Source organism: Anomaloglossus baeobatrachus, chromosome 10 (genome assembly GCF_048569485.1).
Source record: "Anomaloglossus baeobatrachus isolate aAnoBae1 chromosome 10, aAnoBae1.hap1, whole genome shotgun sequence".
In the NCBI taxonomy this organism is placed as follows: Eukaryota; Metazoa; Chordata; class Amphibia; order Anura; family Aromobatidae; genus Anomaloglossus; species Anomaloglossus baeobatrachus.
In genome coordinates, this window is record NC_134362.1 from 187,328,624 (window position 1) to 187,351,731 (window position 23,108).

At 53.8% G+C, this 23,108-nt stretch overlaps 1 protein-coding gene across 1 annotated transcript in view; it reads left to right on the plus strand.

Annotated features, from left to right (window-relative positions):
* Window positions 1-646: 646 nt before the first annotated feature.
* The window catches only part of TCF25 (TCF25 ribosome quality control complex subunit), a 42,597-nt gene continuing 20,135 nt past the window's right edge, over window positions 647-23,108 (plus strand). Inside the window, exons 1-11 of the mRNA XM_075325981.1 lie at window positions 647-893; window positions 1,237-1,356; window positions 1,449-1,523; window positions 2,500-2,645; window positions 2,794-2,859; window positions 4,521-4,603; window positions 4,690-4,820; window positions 4,929-5,028; window positions 5,117-5,210; window positions 7,131-7,223; window positions 15,500-15,605. Of these exons, the coding sequence (XP_075182096.1) occupies window positions 717-893; window positions 1,237-1,356; window positions 1,449-1,523; window positions 2,500-2,645; window positions 2,794-2,859; window positions 4,521-4,603; window positions 4,690-4,820; window positions 4,929-5,028; window positions 5,117-5,210; window positions 7,131-7,223; window positions 15,500-15,605 (1,191 nt within the window). The 5' untranslated portion in view covers window positions 647-716. The remainder of the gene's footprint in view (window positions 894-1,236; window positions 1,357-1,448; window positions 1,524-2,499; window positions 2,646-2,793; window positions 2,860-4,520; window positions 4,604-4,689; window positions 4,821-4,928; window positions 5,029-5,116; window positions 5,211-7,130; window positions 7,224-15,499; window positions 15,606-23,108) is intronic.

Here is a 23,108-nt window from a genome sequence, read left to right on the forward strand (position 1 = left end):
TGCACAATTGGGGGCTCAATAAATACTTTTTTCCACACCAGATATATATATATATATATATATAAAATATAATATAATATAATATATATATATATGAAAAATATAATATATATACATATATATATATATATATATATAAAATATATATATATATATATATATATAAAATATATATATATATATATATATATATATATATATATTATATATATATATATATATATAAAAAATATAATATATATATTATATATATATAATATAATATATATAATATAATATATATATATATAATATAATATATATATATAATATAATATATATATATATATATATATATATATATATATATATATATATATCATTGCTATGCGTGCTTTGGAGACCATATTCCAGGCAGATGCAATCAAAGATGGTTTTTTTTATATTTTTTCATATGTCTATATTTATAACGTTAATCTCTACAATAATAAATAATAATAATAATAGTAATAATAATAATGGATTCGTAAATTTGCATTTCTACCACAAGGTGGCGGTATGACTACAGCTCCATAATGAACACATGAATCATTATCCCCACCTGGTGGCCAGAAGTGTGAATGACACCCCAAGCAGCAGCCATAGCACAAGCGCATGCGCAATGAAAACCTCTTCCGTGCGCGTTCGCGAACTGTAGCCGCTTACGTGCTCGCCGCCCCCGGGTGTGAGGCGGAACCATGTCCCGTCGGGCCTTGAGGAGGCTGCGAGGGGATCAGAGGGGGCAAGAAGAACCTGGTGGCCCCGAGGGGATAGAGGAGGAGGAGGAACCTGCACAGCCCGAGCCGCGGAACCGGAAAAACAAGGGAAACCGTAAACTATTGGAGGAGCGGGGCCTGAGCAATCCATTCCAGCTGGTGCGTGCTGCCATCTAGTGGCGGGGCCGGGAACAGCGGCTGTCATTACTAATGTGATGTATTAGGCTGCTCATTGGCCTTGATCCCCCTATTAACCCCTTCCTGGCATGGCCATTTTTAATTTTTACGCTTTTTTTTTCCCCATAACGGGTTTATTATTAAGAAAAAAACATGTAATTTTTAACTTTCACTTTGGTTCCATAGTATTACATCAGGGGTTACCATATGGCGGCATAGCGTAAATTCATGGGGGGCGGCTGTAGAGGATCACCGCCAGCCCCATCATGGAGGATCCCCCCCAGAAAAGTGTCAGATCACAGAGCATACGACTTGTTACCCACAGATCACAGAAGCAGATGAAGACCCCCCGAGTGATGCCGACGCCGGCCGGAAGGCTCAGTCCAGACTGACGGATGGGGATGAAAAGCCTGAAGATGAGCCCGGCGGGCCGGAGACTGCTCAGGTGCGGACCCCCGGACCTCTACTGTGGCCGCTGTTGGACCAGTCGCCTTCTTCACCATTGTTTTTTTCATTGTTACTTGTTTTTCTTTTCAGACTGGTTCTATTAATAAAACAAAGAAGAAGAAAAAGAAAAGGAAAGCAAAGAAGTGCGCAGCAGCTGAGGGTCAGGTATGATGGCCTCCAGATCGTGGAGTTTGTATTCCATATTATTGATCAGCTGTTATCACTCGCGGCGGAGATTGGTGATGGGAATGTTACCCCTGTCTGTATTGTGCCCCCTGTACAGTTTGGTGGCGGAGGGGTAACGCTATGGACTGTTATCAGGGGGGCGGTTAGTTCCAGAGAAGGGAAATCTTAATGTCTCCGCACAAGACATTCCCCGAGACGCCTCCAAAATAATATAGCCCATGGATGTATACTGGAATATCGGAGCTCCTGGAGGTGGAATGTGTAGCCAAAAACCTCCGAGGCCGGGCGTGCGATGCCCCCTGCGCCTTTGAGGCCGGGCGTGCGATGCCCCCTGCGCCTTTGAGGCCGGGCGTGCGATGCCCCCTGCGCCTTTGAGGCCGGGCGTGCGATGCCCCCTGCGCCTTTGAGGCCGGGCGTGCGATGCCCCCTGCGCCTTTGAGGCCGGGCGTGCGATGCCCCCTGCGCCTTTGAGGCCGGGCGAGCGAAACCCTGATCCCTTTTGAGGCCGGGCGTACAATCGCCCTGATCCCTTTTGAGGCCGGGCGTACAATCGCCCTGATCCCTTTTGAGGCCGGGCGTACAATCGCCCTGATCCCTTTTTAGGCCGGCGTGCGATCGCCCTGATCCCTTTTGAGGCCGGGCGTGCGATTTTCCCCCTGCGCCTCCGAGGCCCGGCGTGCGATCCCCCTGCGCTTCCGAGGCCCGGCGTGCGATCCCCCTGCGCCTCCGAGGCCCGGCGTGCGATTCCCCCTGCGCCTCCGAGGCCCGGCGTGCGATCCCCCTGCGCCTCCAAGGCCCGGCGTGCGATCCCCCTGCGCCTCCGAGGCCCGGCGTGCAATCCCTCTGCGCCTCCGGGGCCTGCAGGTTCCGTTCTTGTGCTGTATTGTGATATATTTGTACATTGTTGTTGTGCACAATATGACCTGTCTTCATTTTGTTTTCCTGCCATGTGAAGCCGGAGGTCGCTGCGGAGGGCGGTGATGAGGATGAAGACATCGACAGTATTTTAGAGAAGATAGAAAACACGAATGGAATTGCGCAACAGGTTCAGAGCAACGGGAGTAACGCAGAAAGCCGCCCCCTGCTGTACGTGGAGCACAGGTACAGTCACACAATTCTATCTATGGGGTCCCCGGCACAGGAATATAGTCTGCAGAGCCCTAGGCATGATCCGGGGGGCTCTCCGTGTCTCAGGAGGGTCTACATCTGTCCTGATATCGTTGGAACTTGAATTATTTTTCTTTTGTAGGAACCTGAACCCAGAGACCGAGCTCAAAAAGTTTTTTGGATCTCGAGCAGTAATGGGGGATCAGAGGTGGGTGACAACTGATCTTCTCTGCTACGCTTGTGGGGTGACATCTGATCTTCTCTGCTACGCTTGTGGGGTGACGGGGCATTTACTCGAGGACGTTGACTTATTCCCCTTCTAATGTCAGCAAAGTACAGTTTGCCGCTTTTTTTATTTTTAAGGGGCTTATATTTTTTCATTTAAAGGGAATGTCCACAAGTTTTACATTCAGGATATGTCATCAATATCTGATTGGTTGGGGTGCAACGCCCCGCACCCCCACCCCCACCAATCAGCTGTTCTCGGTGTCGGCGGCCGGAAATGCTCAGTTCCAGAGCTGCCCCTAAGGATAGGCCATCAATGCTAGAGTAGCAGCCAACCCCTAAGTTGTTTTTTATTGGTTATATGCTCCTAAGTACAGAATTAGGCATTTTTCTAAACATTTTGCTGGTGTGAAGCCTGTGTAATTCCTCCCCGTAGGTATCAGCGCTGCTATATCTGACATAGATGCGACTACAGACTGATGCTATCCATGTCCGGTCTTTCTCCTGTGTCATTTATTCCCTTGGTGTTAGAGATAGCAACAGGGAACAGTGTGGAGTGTGGAGAGGGAGGAAAGCATCCAAGTCTTCAGAGAGGGCAGATTACAAGGTCTATAGAGGGAGGAAAGCCCATGAGCAGACTGTAAGTGCTCCACAGCAGTGGGGTGAACCGATCCCTCATGAGGAGAAATCACTCCAGTAATGAAGCTTTACTAACACACTCAATGTAGAGAGGGCATCAGGATCCTTCATATACAGAGCTCACATCCAGCATGTATTACTGGGAGGGACACTCCCACAAGAAGAGTCTGAAAATTGGATCAGACAGATCACTGCATATCAGGGAATTAGGATTGCTAAGTACATAAGGCTAATATCGTATTTTTTGGTTTCAGACACACCCCAAATTTAGAGAGGAAAAAAAAGGGGTCCGTCTTACAATCCGGGGGGCGGGGGCAGCAGCAGTAGAGGATCAGGGTCCGCTGCTGTCAATGAGCCAGAGGCGGCGCGTGTGCAGATGAGATCTTGAGCTGAGAGCTCCGTCTGTGCACGCTGACTCCTGTGCCATTATTTGTAACCTGGACCACCGACCTCTTCAAGACGTTCCTGCCTCACTGGCCAAAGCACCCAGGAGGCCCTAGCACGGTGCCTAGCACGGGCTCCCTGCAGTCCCCAGCACGGGCTCCCCGCAGTCCCCAGCACGGGCTCCCCGCAGTCCCCAGCACGGGCTCCCCGCAGTCCCCAGCACGGGCTCCCCGCAGTCCCCAGCACGGGCTCCCCGCAGTCCCCAGCACGGGCTCCCCGCAGTCCCCAGCACGGGCTCCCCGCAGTCCCCAACATTGCCCCTACCTCCTGCTACCCCTTTCCACCACCCCTCGGTAAACTGCATTCAAATTATAAGACGCACCCCTCATTTTTTTTCCCCAAATTTTTGGGAGCAAAAGTGCGTCATATAATCAAAAAATCCGGTATGCAAAAAAAGCACTACTTTCCGTGCCAAAGATGTCCATGGCCTCCAACAAAATAGGAGCTGATGGGTTGTAATTGTCAACCGCCCTTCTTCTCCTTTACACTAGTTTTAGGGAATATCTCGCAGGCCGACGTTTACTTATAACAAACCCTGATATATCGTCTGTCACATCACAGACCACGTCAGAGACAGCGGCTGCATCACCGGAGCACGTGGCTGACGTCGCCTAAGAACGCGTGGCCGAGGTTCAGTAAAACGGGTGAGTCCTGCTGAGGACAACGTGCCGGGAAGGCTCAGCTTTTTACCACCGGGATCCGATCACCCCATGTATTCTTCCTTTCTTAGGTATTACGATGAGTCTTCTGGAGACCAAGCGCGGGGTCCAGTATTTCACCTTCGAGCACCAGAGAGATTATCAGCAGGTTCAGTTCAAGTTCCTGGACGCTGTCGAGTCAATGGATCCCAATAATATTGTGGTGAGCAATGGCATTAACCCTTTCTAGACAGCCCCAGTCCATATTCCTTTGGGACTAATGTCACTTTATTGGTCCCATCCTTCTGTATCCTCCTTTTTCTTTCCGCAGCTTCTCCTCCAGATGAGCCCGTATCATGTAGACTCCTTGCTGCAGCTCAGTGATGTCTGCCGTCTACAGGAGGACCAGGAAATGGCGCGGGACTTAATTGGTAATTAGTCCGGTTTGCAAATTTTCACTGTATAAGTTGGTATTAATATGACGGTGGGTCCTTAGGGTCATAATATTATTTTTTGCAGAGCGAGCCCTCTACAGTCTGGAGTGTGCGTTCCATCCGGTTTTTAGTCTGACCAGCGGGACCTGCAGGCTGGATTACGTCCGATCAGAAAACAGGTCTGATGTCGCTGCTTACTTTACAATATATAGCGTATTTTTCAGATAATTATGCACGTTTCCTCCCAAAAATTTGGAAGGAAAGTAAGGGGTGCGTCTTATATACCGAATGTAGCTTACTGGGGGGGGGTGGGTGGAGAAGGGTAGCAGGAGGCAGGGGCAATGCTGTGGTGGCTGTGTAGGGGCTGCGGAGGCTGGGCTGTGTAGGGGCTGCGGAGGCTGGGCTGTGTAGGGGCTGCGGAGGCTGGGCTGTGTAGGGGCTGCGGAGGCTGGGCTGTGTAGGGGCTGCGGAGGCTGGGCTGTGTAGGGGCTGCGGAGGCTGGGCTGTGTAGGGGCTGCGGAGGCTGGGCTGTGTAGGGGCTGCGGAGGCTGGGCTGTGTAGGGGCTGCGGAGGCTGGGCTGTGTAGGGGCTGCGGAGGCTGGGCTGTGTAGGGGCTGCGGAGGCTGGGCTGTGTAGGGGCTGCGGAGGCTGGGCTGTGTAGGGGCTGCGGAGGCTGGGCTGTGTAGGGGCTGCGGAGGCTGGGCTGTGTAGGGGCTGCGGAGGCTGGGCTGTGTAGGGGCTGCGGAGGCTGGGCTGGGGATGGGGCTGCGGAGGCTGGGATGGGGCTGCGGAGGCTGGGCTGGGGATGGGGCTGCGGAGGCTGGGCTGGGGATGGGGCTGCGGAGGCTGGGCTGGGGATGGGGCTGCGGAGGATGGGGCTGCGGCGGCTGGGCTGGGGATGGGGCTGCGGCGGCTGGGCTGGGGATGGGGCTGCGGCAGCTGGGGATGGGGCTGCGGCGGCTGGGGATGGGGCTGCGGAGGCTGGGCTGGGGATGGGGCTGCGGAGGCTGGGGATGGGGATGGGGCTGCGGAGGCTGGGGATGGGGATGGGGCTGCGGAGGATGAGGATGGGGATGGGGCTGCGGAGGATGAGGATGGGGATGGGGCTGCGGAGGCTGGGGATGGGGCTGCGGAGGCTGGGGATGGGGCTGCGGAGGCTGGGGATGGGGCTGCGGAGGCTGGGGATGGGGCTGCGGAGGCTGGGGATGGGGAGGATGGGGATGGGGCTGCGGCGGCTGGGCTGGGGATGGGGCTGCGGCGGCTGGGCTGGGGATGGGGATGTGGAGGCTGGGCTGGGGATGGGGCTGCGGAGGCTGGGCTGTGCTGGAGCTGTGAGCGGTGAGGGTTTCAAATAATGGCGCTCAGAGTCATTGCGTGCGCAGATGAAGCTCTTGGCTCAAGATCTCATATGTGCACGCTCCACCTCCGGCCCATTTCTCTCCCAGCAGCGGACATGAGGAAAATTGCACCTGGAGGTGGATCGTGCGCAGATTAGATCTTGGCTTGTCATTTAGTCGATAGCTCAATCTGTGCACACGCCGACTTCGGGCGCCATTTCTTTGAAGCCCTCTCCTCCCACAGCCTCAGCCCAGCCGCTGCCACCACTGCAGACAGCTTCTAGGACAGCATCTGGGACACCCACTGCACCCGCCCGCAGCATCGCCCTACTCCACCACCGCCCCTGCCTCCTGTGACTTTGCTCCACCATTGCTGCCGCCCCCCTCTGGTATGACACCACTGGATTATAAGACTGCTCACCCCACCTTTTTGTTTTTCTCACCCTTTTTTTTTTTTTTTCTTTTCTAAATTTGGGGTGCATCTTATAAACCGAAAAATACGGTATCAGTATATATATATATATATATATATATATATATATATATATATATATATATATATATATATATATATATATATATAATCTATATATCCCCTATAAGAATTTATAGTCCACAGACCGGACACTAGAGCTAACAACCTCATACCGGCAGCCATACTTTGTGATACAAGGACCCGCGGGAGTAATATTCATTGTTTGTTCATAAGCAACGTCTACATGTTTTATAAGTGTTTTTTTTTTGTTTGTTTTTTGTCCACAGAGGGTTTTTCTTGGCTCTTTTCAAGCACGTGATGTTCTTGGAGAAGAGAGGATGTCTGAGGACGGCTCTGGAGTTCTGTAAACTAATCCTCAGGTGAGAAAGAAAAACGCTGCATCATCAACTGTCCCAGAAGGAAGCAATAAATAGACAAACCTAAAATCACTTGAATAAAATAAATCACTTTATCTCTGTAATGATCTCTATCAGCAGAGACCATGAGACTTATTACAGGAAGTGGGGGCTGATCTTTGTTTCTGTACAGGAAGTGGGGGCGGGTCTTTGTCTCTGTACAGGAAGTGGGGGCTGATCTTTGTATCTGTACAGGAAGTGGGAGCGGGTCTTTGTATCTGTACAGGAAGTGGGGACTGGTCTTTGTATCTGTACTGGAAGTGGGGGCGGATCTTTGTATCTGTACAGGAAGTGGGGGCGGGTCTTTGTATCTGTACAGGAAGTGGGGGCGGGTCTTTGTATCTGTACAGGAAGTGGGGGCGGGTCTTTCTATCTGTACAGGAAGTGGGAGCTGATCTTTGTATCTGTACAGGAAGTGGGGGCGGGTCTTTGTCTCTGTACAGGAAGTGGGGGCTGATCTTTGTATCTGTACAGGAACTGGGGGCGGGTCTTTGTATCTGTACAGGAAGTGAGGGCTGGTTTTCTTTGTCGCTCCATTGGGAGACCCAGACAATTGGGTGTATAGGCTATGCCTCCGGAGGCCGCACAAAGTATTACACTTAAAAGTGTTAAGCCCCTCCCCTTCTGCCTATACACCCCCCCGTGCTCCCACGGGCTCCTCAGTTTTTTGCTTTGTGCGAAGGAGGTCAGACACGCACGCACAGCTCCACAGATTGGTCAGCAGCAGCAGCTGCTGACTATATCGGATGGAAGAAAAGTGGGCCCATATAGGGCCCCCAGCATGCTCCCTTCTCACCCCACTCTTGTCGGCGGTGTAGTTAAGGTTGAGGTATCCATTGCGGGTACGGAGGCTGGAGCCCACATGCTGCTTTCCTTCCCCATCCCCCTCAGGGCTCTGGTGAAGTGGGATCCTATCGGTCTCCAGGCACTGAGACCGTGCTTCATCCACAACTCCTGGGAGACTGCTGGATAGGAGCCGGGTATCGTTCAGGGACATGGCCCTGCTACTTGGAGGTACTCTGTGTCCCCGTGGGGACCGCGCACAGCAACACTCCAGCATTGCTGGGTGTGCTGGTGCACCGGGGACCGCGGCGCTGACCGGGTTAATATGTGCCATTACACACTCAGCGCTGCTGAGTGTGTTTATGTATAGGGACTGCCGCACTAACCGCCGCTGCCAGGGAAACACTGCGGCGCGGCTGGGACTTGTAGTGCGCCGGGGACTTTCGCGCCGGCCGCGCTTTTACGGCGGCCGCGTTTATTACTAGAGTCCCCGGCTTTTTGCGGCCTAGTTTCCTTTCCTCCCGCCCACAGCCCTGACAGGCAGGGGAAGGGCGGGACGCTGCACGGAACGAGCAGCACTGAGGGCTGGAGCATGCTTTGCATACTCCACCCCCCTCACTGTGCACAGTGCAGGCACCAGTTCCCGCACTTTCTGGGTCACGCCCACGGCTCCCACCTCTCCTCAGGACGCCGGCAGCCATTCCGGTCAGCTCCTTGGAGGCTACAGAGGGGGACAAAGTCTGGGAGACTCAGGCAGGGACCCTGGTGCCCTCACAACCGCTTTAAGCGGGTGGTAAGCAGCACCTGTGGTGCTAGCCCCATTGTGCAGTAGTGTAACATTATATGTTTATGGTATATATGTTTTACACTGTATGGTGCACAGTTGATTTCTGGCTATATACCCTATTGTGTTACTCAGGGAAGATAATAGCATGGCGCCCACGAAAGGCAGGGGTGCCAAAACACAGGCTTATTATGCTGCCTGCGCCGCATGTATGACCCCGCTACCGGCAGGTTCCACTGACCCTCATTGTGTGCACTGTTCGGCCCCTGTGGCACTTACTCAGTTAGAGCCTCTGCTAAGGGGGGCCCAGGGGGAGCCACCTGCTGACACTGTTCAGGTGACGGGGACGGAGTTTGCAAAACTCTCTGAGACTATGGCTAAGATACTAGAAGCCTTGCAGTCCAGGCCGGTATCTCAGCACAGGGACTCTGTTGAATCTTTGTCCCCTGGCCCACCTCAGTTGGACCAACAATGTCCTCCTGGGGTGTCTCATGGATCCCAGGCTGAGGGTTCTGACACAGACCCCGGCCCCAGACCGACTAAGCGAGCTCGCTTGACAATTCCCTTGACATCCTCATATTGTTCAGGGTCTCAGTGGGGGGAATCTCTGGTTGATGATGCGGACACAGCTGATCAGGATTCTGATCCTGAGGCCGCTCTCAATCTTGATACTCCGGACGGGGACGCCATAGTGAACGATCTTATTGCGTCCATCAATCGTATGTTGGATATTTCTCCCTCAGCTCCTCCGGTGGAGGAGTCAGCTTCTCAGCAGGGAGAAATTCCGTTTCAGGTTTCCCAAGCGTACACCGAGTATGTTTCTGGACCACTCTGATTTCAGAGAGGCAGTCCAGAATCACCATGCTTGTCCAGATAAGGGTTTTTCTAAGCGCCTTAAGGATACACGTTATCCCTTTCCCCCTGACGTGGTCAAAAGTTGGGCTCAGTGTCCCAAAGTGGATCCTCCAATCTCCAGACTGGCGGCTAGATCCATACTTGCAGTGGAAGATGGGGCTTCACTCAAAGATGCCACTGACAGGCAGATGGAGCTCTGGTTGAAATCCATCTATGAAGCTATCGGCGCTTCTTTTGCCCCAGCATTCGCAGCCGTATGGGCGCTGCAAGCTATCTCAGCAGGTCAAGCGCAAATCGACGCAGCCACACGCACGTCCGCGCCACAGGTGGCGTCCATAACCACACAGACTTCGGCATTTGCGTCTTACGCTATTAATGCTGTCCTGGACTCTGCGAGCCGTACGGCGGTTGCAGCCGCCAATTCGGTGGTACTCCGCAGGGCCTTGTGGCTACGGGAATGGAAGGCAGATTCTGCTTCCAAAAAGCGCTTAACCAGTTTGCCATTTTCTGCCAACCGATTGTTTGGCGAGCGTTTGGATGAAATCATCAAACAATCCAAGGGAAAGGATACATCCTTACCCCAGCCCAAACCGAAAATACCCCAACAGAGGAGGGGGCAGTCGAGTTTTCGGTCCTTTCGGGGCGCGGGCAGGTCCCAATTCTCCTCGTCCACAAGGCCTCAGAAAGATCAAAGGAACTCTGATGCATGGCGGTCTAAGTCACGTCCTAAAAAGGCCACCGGAGGTGCCGCTACCAAAGCGGCTTCCTCATGACTTTCGGCCTCCCCACTCCGCATCTTCGGTCGGTGGCAGGCTCTCCCGCTTTTGCGACACCTGGCTGCCACGGGTAAAAGACCGTTGGGTGAGAGACATTCTGTCTCACGGTTACAAGATAGAGTTCACCTCTCGTCCCCCGACTCGATTCTTCAGGTCATCCCCGCCTCCCGAGCGAGCCGAGGCTCTTCTGCAGGCGCTGGGCACTCTGAAGGCAGAAGGAGTGGTGGTCCCTGTTCCTATTCAGCAACAGGGTCACGGTTTTTACTCCAACTTGTTTGTGGTCCCAAAGAAGGACGGGTCTTTCCGTCCTGTCCTGGACCTGAAACTTCTCAACAAACACGTAACGACCAGGCGGTTCCGGATGGAATCCCTCCGCTCCGTCATCGCCTCAATGTCCCAAGGAGATTTCCTTGCATCGATCGATATCAAAGATGCTTATCTCCACGTACCGATTGCTCCAGAGCACCAGCGCTTCTTGCGCTTCGCCATAGAAAACGAACACCTGCAGTTCGTGGCACTGCCGTTCGGCCTGGCAACAGCCCCACGGGTTTTCACCAAGGTTATGGCTACTGTAGTAGCGGTCCTCCACTCTCAGGGTCACTCGGTGATCCCGTACTTGGACGATCTGTTGATCAAGGCACCCTCTCAAGAGGCATGCCAACACAGCCTCGACGCTACCCTGGAGACTCTCCAGAGTTTCGGGTGGATCATCAATTTTCCAAAGTCAAATCTGACACCGGCCCAATCGCTGACATATCTTGGCATGGAGTTTCATACCCTCTCAGCGATAGTGAAGCTTCCACTGATCAAGCAGCGGTCACTACAGACAGGGGTGCAATCTCTCCTTCAAGGCCAGTCACACCCCTTGAGGCGCCTCATGCACTTCCTGGGGAAGATGGTGGCAGCAATGGAGGCAGTCCCTTTCGCGCAGTTTCACCTGCGTCCACTTCAATGGGACATCCTACGCAAATGGGACAGGAAGCCGACGTCCCTCGACAGGAACGTCTCCCTCTCTCAGGCGACCAAAGCTTCCCTTCGGTGGTGGCTTCTTCCCACTTCATTATCGAAGGGGAAATCCTTCCTACCCCCATCCTGGGAGGTGGTCACGACGGACGCGAGTCTGTCAGGGTGGGGAGCGGTTTTTCTCCACCACAGGGCTCAGGGTACGTGGACCCAGCAAGAGTCCTCGCTTCAGATCAATGTTCTGGAAATACGGGCAGTGTATCTTGCCCTGAAGGCGTTCCAGCAGTGGCTGGAAGGCAAGCAGATCAGAATTCAGTCGGACAAGTCCACAGCGGTGGCATACATCAATCACCAAGGCGGCACACGCAGTCGGCAAGCCTTCCAGGAAGTCCGGCGGATTTTGATGTGGGTGGAAGCCACGGCCTCCACCATCTCTGCAGTTCACATTCCAGGCGTGGAAAACTGGGAAGCAGACTATCTCAGTCGCCAGGGCATGGACGCAGGGGAATGGTCCCTTCACCCGGACGTGTTTCAGGAGATCTGTTGCCGCTGGGGGGTGCCGGACGTCGACCTCATGGCGTCCCGGCACAACAACAAGGTACCGGTGTTCATGGCACGGTCTCAAGATCCCAGAGCTCTGGCGGCAGACGCCTTAGTTCAGGATTGGTCGCAGTTTCAGCTCCCTTATGTGTTTCCTCCGCTGGCACTGTTGCCCAGAGTGTTACGCAAGATCAGGGCCGACTGCCGCCGCGTCATCCTCGTCGCTCCAGACTGGCCGAGGCGGTCGTGGTACCCGGATCTGTGGCATCTCACGGTCGGCCAACCGTGGGCACTACCAGACCGACCAGACTTGCTATCTCAAGGGCCGTTTTTCCATCTGAATTCTGCGGCCCTCAACCTGACTGTGTGGCCATTGAGTCCTGGATCCTAGCGTCTTCAGGGTTATCTCAAGACGTCATTGCCACTATGAGACAGGCTAGGAAACCAACGTCCGCCAAGATCTACCACAGGACGTGGAAAATTTTCCTGTCGTGGTGCTCTGCTCGGGGTTTTTCTCCCTGGCCTTTTGCCTTGCCCACTTTTCTATCCTTCCTTCAATCTGGACTGGAAAAGGGTTTGTCGCTCGGCTCCCTTAAGGGACAAGTCTCAGCGCTCTCTGTGTTTTTCCAGAAGCGCCTAGCCAGACTTCCACAGGTACGCACGTTCCTGCAGGGGGTTTGTCACATCGTTCCTCCTTACAAGCGGCCGTTAGAACCCTGGGATCTGAACAGGGTGCTGATGGTTCTTCAGAAACCACCATTCGAGCCAATGAGAGATATTTCTCTCTCACGCCTTTCGCAGAAAGTGGTTTTCCTAGTAGCATTCACTTCACTTCGGAGAGTGTCTGAGCTAGCAGCGCTGTCATGCAAAGCCCCTTTCCTGGTTTTTCACCAGGACAAGGTGGTTCTGCGTCCGGTTCCGGAATTTCTCCCTAAGGTGGTATCCCCCTTTCATCTCAATCAGGATATCTCCTTACCTTCTTTTTGTCCTCATCCAGTTCACCAATGTGAAAAGGATTTGCACTTGTTAGATTTGGTGAGAGCACTCAGACTCTACATTGCTCGGACGGCGCCCCTGCGCCGCTCGGATGCACTCTTTGTCCTTGTCACTGGCCAGCGTAAAGGGTCACAGGCTTCCAAATCAACCTTGGCTCGGTGGATCAAGGAGCCAATTCTCGAAGCCTACCGTTCGGCTGGGCTTCCGGTTCCCTCAGGGCTGAAGGCCCATTCTACCAGAGCCGTGGGCGCGTCCTGGGCTTTGAGGCACCAGGCTACGGCTCAGCAGGTGTGTCAGGCGGCTACCTGGTCGAGCCTGCACACTTTCACGAAACACTATCAGGTGCATACCTATGCTTCGGCGGATGCCAGCCTAGGTAGACGAGTCCTTCAGGCGGCGGTTGCCCACCTGTAGGAAGAGGCCGTTTTACGGCTCTCTTACAAGGTATTATTGTACCCACCCAGGGACTGCTTTTGGACGTCCCAATTGTCTGGGTCTCCCAATGGAGCGACAAAGAAGAAGGGAATTTTGTTTACTTACCGTAAATTCCTTTTCTTCTAGCTCCAATTGGGAGACCCAGCGCCCGCCCCTGTTTTTTTGTGTACACATGTTGTTCATGTTGAATGGTTTCAGTTCTCCGATATTCCTTCGGATTGAAGTTACTTTAAACCAGTTTTTAATTCTTTTCCTCCTTCTTGCTTTTGCACCAAAACTGAGGAGCCCGTGGGAGCACGGGGGGTGTATAGGCAGAAGGGGAGGGGCTTAACACTTTTAAGTGTAATACTTTGTGCGGCCTCCGGAGGCATAGCCTATACACCCAATTGTCTGGGTCTCCCAATTGGAGCTAGAAGAAAAGGAATTTACGGTAAGTAAACAAAATTCCCTTCTTTGTATCTGTACAGGAAGTGGGGGCTGGTCTTTGTATCTGTACAGGAAGTGGGGACTTGCCTTTGTATCTGTACAGGAAGTGGGGGCTGATCTTTGTATCTGTACAGGAAGTGGGGACTGGTCTTTGTATTGGTACAGGAAGTGGGGACTGGTCTTTGTATCTGTACAGGAAGTGGGGGCGGATCTTTGTATCTGTACAGGAAGTGGGAGCGGGTCTTTGTATCTGTACAGGAAGTGGGAGCGGGTCTTTGTATCTGTACAGGAAGTGGGGGCGGGTCTTTGTGTCTGTACAGGAAGTGGGGGCGGGTCTTTGTGTCTGTACAGGAAGTGGGGGCGGGTCTTTGTGTCTGTACAGGAAGTGGGGGCGGGTCTTTGTGTCTGTACAGGAAGTGGGGGCGGGTCTTTGTCTCTGTACAGGAAGTGGGGGCTGGTCTTTGTCTCAGTACAGGAAGTGGGAGCGGGTCTTTGTATCTGTACAGGAAGTGGGGGCGGGTCTTTGTGTCTGTACAGGAAGTGGGGGCGGGTCTTTGTATCTGTACAAGAAGTGGGGGCGGGTCTTTGTATTGGTACAGGAAGTTGAGGCCGGTCTTTGTATTGGTACAGGAAGTTGGGGCTGGTCTTTGTATTGGTACAGGAAGTTGGGGCTGGTCTTTGTATTGGTACAGGAAGTTGGGGCTGGTCTTTGTATTGGTACAGGAAGTTGGGGCTGGTCTTTGTATTGGTACAGAAAGTTGGGGCTGGTCTTTGTATTGGTACAGGAAGTGGGGGCGGGTCTTTATCTATACAGGAAGTGGGGACTGGTCTTTGTAGCTGTACAGGAAGTGGGGACTGGTCTTTGTAGCTGTACAGGAAGTGGGTAAGTAGATCTGTCTGCAGGAAGGGGGGGTTTCTTTAGATGTACAGGAAGTATGGGGGTCTCTACCTGTGCAGAACGTGAGGGGGGGGGTCTCTGTGGAGAAAGTGTGTGGGGTTTTTATCCATGGTGCAGTAAGTGGGGCAGTGGGTCTTTATCTCTGTAGGAAATGGGGGGGCAGGTCTTTATCTGTATAGGAAAGGGGAGTGCGGCTTTACCTTACTAGAAATGACGGCCACTTTTTGTTTTTACTGTCCTGTTTGTTAAACTGCATACAGGTACAGAGTCAGGCGCTCATTTCAAGACAGGCAAACCATCGGACAAGGGCTGGAGGAATGTATGCTGGGAAATGATGGAAAGGGAAGTTCCAGCACCTGTAGTGCTGGTAGAATGCTGCTGAGTAGAAACTGTCCACTGATGGCCAGTGAGGCCGGTTTCACACATCACACATCCGGCTTTTCGCTTGTTTGCCGGATCCGGCGCTCTCCCATACAGTGACTACAGTACACTGACAGCGCAACAAGCGCCGGTCACATGCTGTCATGTGACCGGCGCATGTGACCCGGAAGTTACAGCGCTGTCACTGTACTGTATTGTCTGTACGGGAGAGCGCCGAATCCGGCAAACCGGCGAAAAGCCGGATGTGTGAAACCGGCCTTAGAGTGTATGACAATGAAGGCAGTTCCTGGACATATTAGACTGGCCTGTGATGAGGGCAGCAATACCATACATTTAATCAGGACAGTGACTGTTATTACTAGACTGAGCAATTTGAGACATTTGTTGCTGTTATCCTTTGCAGTTTTGATCCCGAGAATGACCCGCTGTGCATGCTGCTGCTGATCGATTACCTGGCTCTGCGTGCGCGGGAATTCCTATATCTCGTCCGGATGTTTGAGGAGTGGGAGGTGAGTGTGGTGGGGGGGAGGTGTCGTCAGTGAATCGGCTATTATTTAAATATCCTACACATATTATTTGTTATATTTGGTGAGATAATTTTTTTATTTTTTTATTTTTATTTATTTTTATTATTTTTTTTATTTTCTTCGGCGCTCCATTGGGAGACCCAGATGATTGGGTGTATAGCTACTGCCTCCGGAGGCCACACAAAGCATTACACTAAAAAGTGTAAAGGCCCCTCCCCTTCTGGCTATACACCCCCCGTGGGATCACGGGCTGCTCAGTTTTCAAGCTTTGTGCGAAGGAGGTCAGACATCCACGCATAGCTCCACTGTTTTAGTCAGCAGTAGCTGCTGACTATATCGGATGGAAGAAAAGAGGGCCCATATTACTGGGCCCCCAGCATGCTCCCTTCTCACCCCACTTATGGCGGTGTTTGTTAAGGTTGAGGTACCCATTGCGGGTACGGAGGCTGGAGCCCACATGCTGTTTTCCTTCTCCATCCCCCTGAGGGCTCTGGTGAAGTGGGATCTTACCGGCCTACAGACTCTGAGGCCGGGCTCCGTCCACAGACCCGGAGATCCTGCTGGAATGGAGCGGAGTATCGTCAGGGACAGGCCCTGCAACATTCAGGTACTCTGTGTCCCCGTACAGACAGGCACAGACACACGCCAGCGTTGCTGGGTGTTCTAGTGCGCCGGGGACAGTAGCGCTGTGCGCCTGGGTTTTACTCACTGCAGCTTAGCTGAGTGAGTTTATGTTTGGGGAACTGCCGCGCCGCGGAGACTGCGGCGCGGCTGAGACTTGTGGTGCGCCGGGGACTTCGGGCTGACCGTGCTTTTACGACGGCAGCGCTGATAAATCTAGTCCCCGGCTTCTGCGGCCTAGTTACGTTCGTTCCCGCCCCCAGCCCTGTCACTCAGGGAAGGGGAGAGACGCTGTACAATCGTCAGCGCCGAGGGCTGGAGTCTTATTTACATACTCCAGCCCTCTCACTGGGCACAGTGGGACGCCAGTTTCCCGCTCGTTGTCTGCACACGCCCACGGCCCGCCCCTCTTCACAGGACGCCGGCAGCCATTCCTGCACGCAGTCTGAGCTGGAGAACGGACATAGCCCTGGGAGACCCAGACAGGGGATTCTGGCGACCACACACCCGCTATTAAGCGGGCGGTAAGCAGCACCTAAGTGCTGACCCCACTAGTGCCACAGTGTTGTTTTGTTGTGTACTTTTGTTGGTACATATATATACTAGAAGGTGGCCCGATTCTACGCATCGGGTATTCTAGAATTTACGTATTGTGTAGTTCATGTATGATTTTTGTTATATATATATATATATATAGATGTTGTTGTGTGTAGTTACCAAGTGTTTGTGTAGGGCGCTGTACATGTTCTGAGTGTCGCGGGGGGTGAGAGCGGTGTTGTATGTGTGTTGTGTGTGTTGCGTTGTTTGTGGAGCGCTGTGTGTCTGTAGCGTTGTGTGTGTGTGTGTGTGTGTTGTGCGGTTTGTGTGTGTGTGGTGTGTTTTGGGGGGAGGTATGTTTTGAGCAATGTGTGTGTTGTGCAGTATGTGCGTATATTTGTGTGTGCAGCGTTGTCTGTGTGTGTGGGTGTCTGTGTAGGGCGTTGTTTGTGATTCCTAGTGTGTGTGTGTTGTGCAGTGTGCGTGTGTGTGTGTGTTGGGGGGAGGTGTGCACCTCTCATCGTGCTCCATCCCCCATGCTGCGCACCCCCCATCGCGCTGCATCCCCTATGCTGCGCACTCCCAAACGTGCTCCATCCGCCATGCTGCGCACTCCCAAACGTGGTCCATCCGCCATGCTGCGCACTCCCAAACGTGCTCCATCCGCCATACTGCGCACTCCCCATCGTGCTGCATCCCCCATGCTGCGCACTCCCAAACGTGCTCCATCCGCCATGCTGCGCACTCCCCATCGTGCTCTATCCGCCATGCTGCACACTCCCAAACGTGCTCCATCCGCCATGCTGCGCACTCCCAAACGTGCTCCATCCGCCATGCTGCGCACCCCCTATCATGCTCCATCCGCCATGCTCCGCACTCCCAAACGTGCTCCACCCGCCATGCTGCGCACTCCCAAACGTGCTCCATCCGCCATGCTGCGCACTCCCAAACGTGCTCCATCCGCCATGCTGCGCACTCCCAAACGTGCTCCACCCGCCATGCTGCGCACTCCCAAACGTGCTCCATCCGCCATGCTGCGCACTCCCAAACGTGCTCCATCCGCCATGCTGCGCACTCCCAAACGTGCTCCATCCGCCATACTGCGCACTCCCCATCGTGCACCATCCGGCATGCTGCGCACTCCCAAACGTGCTCCATCCGCCATGCTGCGCACTCCCAAACGTGCTCCATCCGCCATGCTGCGCACTCCCAAACGTGCTCCATCCGCCATGCTGCGCACTCCCAAACGTGCTCCATCCGCCATGCTGCGCGCTCCCAAACGTGGTCCATCCGCCATGCTGCGCACATCCCAAACGTGCTCCATCCGCCATGCTGCGCACTCCGAAACGTGCTCCATCCGCCATACTGCGCACTCCCAAACGTGCTCCATCTGCCATACTGCGCACTCCCAAACGTGCTCCATCCGTCATGCTGCGCACTCCCAAACGTGCTCCATCCGTCATGCTGCGCACTCCCAAACGTGCTCCATCCGCCATGCTGCGCACTCCCAAACGTGCTCCATCCGCCATGCTGCGCACCCCCCATCATGCTCCATCCGCTTGGGAGTGCGCAGCATGCCGGATGGTGCACGATGGGGAGTGCGCAGTATATGGCGGATGGAGCACGTTTGGGAGTGCGCAGTATGGCGGATGGAGCACGTTTGGGAGTGCGCAGCATGGCGGATGGACCACGTTTGGGAGTGTGCAGCATGGTGGATGGACCACGTTTGGGAGTGCGCAGCATGGCGGATGGACCACGTTTGGGAGTGCGCAGCATGGGGGATGCAGCACGATGGGGAGTGCGCAGTATGGCGGATGGAGCACGTTTGCTCAGCCTCTCTCCTTCCAGCCTCCCTCAGCATCAGCCTCCCCCTCCCAGCCTTCCCCAAGATCAGCCTCTCTGCTCCCAGCCTCCTCCAGCACGCCGTGCTCCTCTACCGACACTCACCCACACCCGATCGCATCCACTCACCCACACAACCGATCGCATCCACTCACCCACACAACCGATCGCATCCACTCACCCACACACCCGATCGCATCCACTCACACACACCCGATCGCATCCACTCACACACACCCGATCGCATCCACTCACACACACCCGATCGCATCCACTCACACACACCCGATCGCATACACTCACACACACAGACACTGACGATATTGCACATACGCGCTGATACTCACAACATCCGGGGATATCACATGCTTCTGGCCATGTGATCCTCCGTCAGGTCCTGGAAGCTCACAGCACAATATCGCCGCCGAGAAGCAAGCGATATCCCAGGATGTTGTGAGTATTTGGATGCGATGTGATGTGTGAGGTGTGTGTGAGTGTGATCTGATTTGTGTGTGTGTGTGTGTGTGTGTGTGCTGTTATGTTATGTATGTTCCGCAGCTGCAGGACCTTGATGTGTGGATGCGATGTGATGTATGTGTGAGGTGTGTATGAGAGTGAGTGGGAGCCGGTGTACACTGGTAACTATGATACACATCGGGTAACTAAGGGACCTTAGTTACCCGATGTGTATAATGGTTACCAGCTTTCACGGCCTCCGTTAAGATCCCAGCATCGCAAGGTTATGTCTGGCGCTGCCGGGATCCTGACGGAGCCGGTGTAGAAGCAAGCGATATCCCAGCATGTTGTGATGTGTGGATGTGATGTGTGGATGTGATGTGTGAGGTGTGTGTGAGAGTGAGTGTGATCTGATGTGTGTGTACTCACCTGGGAATCGGAGCCCCGTGTCAGTTGGGCCACAGCGAGCGTGCATTGCGTGAGGGGGGCGGGGCCTGCAGAGAGCCGGGGGCGAGAGGCCAATCCGTGTGGGGGGGCGGGGCCATGGCGAGCCCAGCGGCCAATCAGCTTTGTGTCACCGTAAGGACACAATTTCGGAGCATGACAGACAGACAGACAGATAGACAGACAGATAGACAGACAGACAGAATAAGGCAATTATATATATAGATATTGCACTGTACGGTCGCTTCTTGGCTGTATACCCTATATTGCTCTGAGGAGACAACAGCATGTCATCCGCAAAAAGCAAGGGTGCCAAGGCACGGGCTTCATATGCTGCCTGTACCGCATGTGGGGCTGATCTACCGGCAGGTTCCACTGACCCCCATTGTGTGCAATGTTCGGTCCCTGTGCCACTTCGTCAGCCGGAGTCTATGCTAGTAGTGGCCCAGGCAGAGACGCCTGTGAACCCTGCCCCGGTGACGGGGACAGAGTTTGCAGTTTTTGCTGATAAGATGTCTGTGACTATGACAAAAATTTTAGAAACTTTGCAGTCCAGGCCGGTCACTCAGACCATGGACACTGCTGGTTCAATGTTCCCCGGTCCCCCTCAGTTGGAACTAATCCGTGCTCCAAGGGGGTCCCAGGCATCACAGGCTGAAGGCTCTGACTCGGATGACAGTCCCAGGCAGCCTAAGCGAGCTCGCTGGGAGAGACACTCGGCGTCATCACGCTGGTCAGGATCTCAGCGAGAGGATTCTCTGTATGATGAGACAGAAATAGGTGATCAGGAGTCTAATCCTGAGACCGCTCTAAACCTGGATACCCCTGATGGTGACGCCATGGTGAATGATCTTATAGCGGCCATCAATAGACTGCTGGATATTTCTCCTCCAGCGGAGGAGGCAGCAGCACAGCAGGAGAAATTCCATTTCAGGTATCCCAAGCGTAAATTGAGTACTTTTCTGGACCACTCTGACTTCAGAGAAGCAGTCCAGAAACACCACGCTTATCCAGATAAGCGTTTCTCCAAACGTCTTAAGGATACACGTTATCCCTTTCCCCCTGACGTGGTCAAACGCTGGACCCAGTGTCCAAAGGTGGACCCCCCAATCTCCAGGCTTGCGGCTAGATCCATAGTTGCAGTGGAAGATGGGGCTTCACTTAAAGATGCCAATGACAGACAGATGGACCTTTGGTTGAAATCTGTCTATGAAGCTATCGGCGCGTCGTTTGCTCCGGCATTCGCAGCCGTGTGGGCACTCCAAGCTATTTCGGCTGGTCTGGCGCAGGTGGACTCGATCATACGTCCATCAGTGCCGCGAGTGGCGTCCTTGACCTCGCAAATGTCTGCGTTTGCGACTTACGCTATCAATGCGGTCTTGGACTCTACCAGCCGTACGTCAATGGCGTCCGCCAACTCGGTGGTTTTACGCAGAGCCTTATGGTTAAAGGAATGGAAGGCAGATTCTGCTTCCAAAAAATGCTTAACCAGTTTGCCATTATCTCAGAACAGACTGTTTGGTGAGCAATTGGCTGAAATCATTAAACAGTCCAAGGGTAAGGACTCTTCCTTACCCCAGCCCAGATCAACCAAACCTCAGCAGTGGAAGGGACAGTCGAGGTTTCGGTCCTTTCGAGGTTCCGGCAGGACCCAATTCTCCTCGTCCAAAAGGACTCAGAAGGAGCAGAGGGGCTCAGATTCCTGGCGGACTCACTCACGTCCAAAGAAAGCAGCCGGAGGAACCACTTCCAAGCCGGCTGCCTCATGACTTTCGGCCTCCTCTCTCCGCATCCTCGGTCGGTGGCAGGCTCTCCCGCTTTTGCGGCATTTGGCTGCCACAGGTCAAAGACCGGTGGGTAGCAGACATTTTGGCTCACGGGTACCGGATAGAGTTCAATTCTCGCCCTCCACCTCGGTTCTTCAGAACTTCCCCACATCCCAACCGAGCCGATGCTCTTCTGCAAGCGGTGTGCTCTCTAAGGGGAGGGAGTGGTGATCCCTGTTCCTCTTCAGGAAAGAGGTCAGGGTTTTTACTCCAATCTATTTGTGGTGCCAAAAAAGGACGGCTCTTTCCGTCCTGTTCTGGACCTAAAACTGCTCAACAAGCACGTGAAAACCAGGCGGTTCCGGATGGAATCCCTCCGCTCCGTCATTGCCTCAATGTCTCAAGGAGATTTCCTAGCATCAATAGACATCAAAGATGCTTATCTCCACGTGCCGATTGCTCCAGAGCACCAGCGTTTTCTACGCTTCGTTATAGGAGACGAACACCTTCAGTTCGTAGCCCTGCCATTTGGTCTGGCGACAGCCCCGCGGGTTTTCACCAAGGTCATGGCGGCAGTGGTAGCAGTCTTGCACTCTCAGGGACACTCGGTGATCCCTTACTTGGACGATCTACTTGTCAAGGCACCCTCTCAAGAGGCATGCCAACACAGCCTGAACGTTGCGCTGGAGACTCTCCAGACTTTCGGGTGGATCATCAACTTTTCAAAGTCAAATCTGTCACCGACCCAATCACTGACATATCTTGGCATGGAGTTTCATACTCTCTCAGCGATAGTGAAGCTTCCGATGGACAAGCAGCGTTCACTGCAGACAGGGGTGCAGTCTCTCCTTCAAGGCCAGTCGCACCCCTTAAGACGCCTCATGCACTTCCTCGGGAAGATGGTGGCAGCAATGGAGGCAGTCCCGTTTGCGCAGTTTCATTTGCGTCCACTTCAATGGGACATTCTCCGCCAATGGGACGGGAAGTCGACGTCCTTGGACAGGAAAGTCTCCCTTTCCCAGACGGCCAAGGACTCTCTTCAATGGTGGCTTCTTCCCACCTCATTATCACAAGGAAGGTCCTTCCTACCCCCATCCTGGGCGGTGGTCACGACAGACGCGAGTCTGTCAGGGTGGGGAGCAGTTTTTCTCCACCACAGGGCTCAGGGTACGTGGACTCAGCAGGAGTCCACCCTTCAGATCAATGTTCTGGAAATCAGGGCAGTGTATCTTGCCCTACAAGCCTTTCAGCAGTGGCTGGAAGGAAAGCAGATCCGAATTCAGTCGGACAACTCCACAGCGGTGGCATACATCAACCACCAAGGCGGGACACGCAGTCGGCAAGCCTTCCAGGAGGTCCGGCGGATTCTGATGTGGGTGGAGGCCACGACATCCCCGGCGTAGAAAACTGGGAAGCGGACTTCCTCAGTCGCCAGGGTATGGACGCGGGGGAATGGTCCCTTCACCCGGACGTGTTTCAGGAAATCTGTCGCCGCTGGGGAAGGCCGGACGTCGACCTAATGGCGTCCCGGCACAACAACAAGGTCCCAACTTTCATGGCACGGTCTCGCGATCACAGAGCTCTAGCGGCAGACGCCTTAGTGCAAGATTGGTCGCAGTTCCAACTGCCCTATGTGTTTCCCCCTCTGGCACTCTTGCCCAGAGTGCTACGCAAGATCAGGTCCGATTGCCGCCGCGTCCTACTCGTCGCCCCAGACTGGCCGAGAAGGTCGTGGTATCCGGATCTGTGGCATCTCACGGTCGGCCAACCGTGGGCGCTACCAGACCGGCCAGACTTACTGTCACAAGGGCCGTTTTTC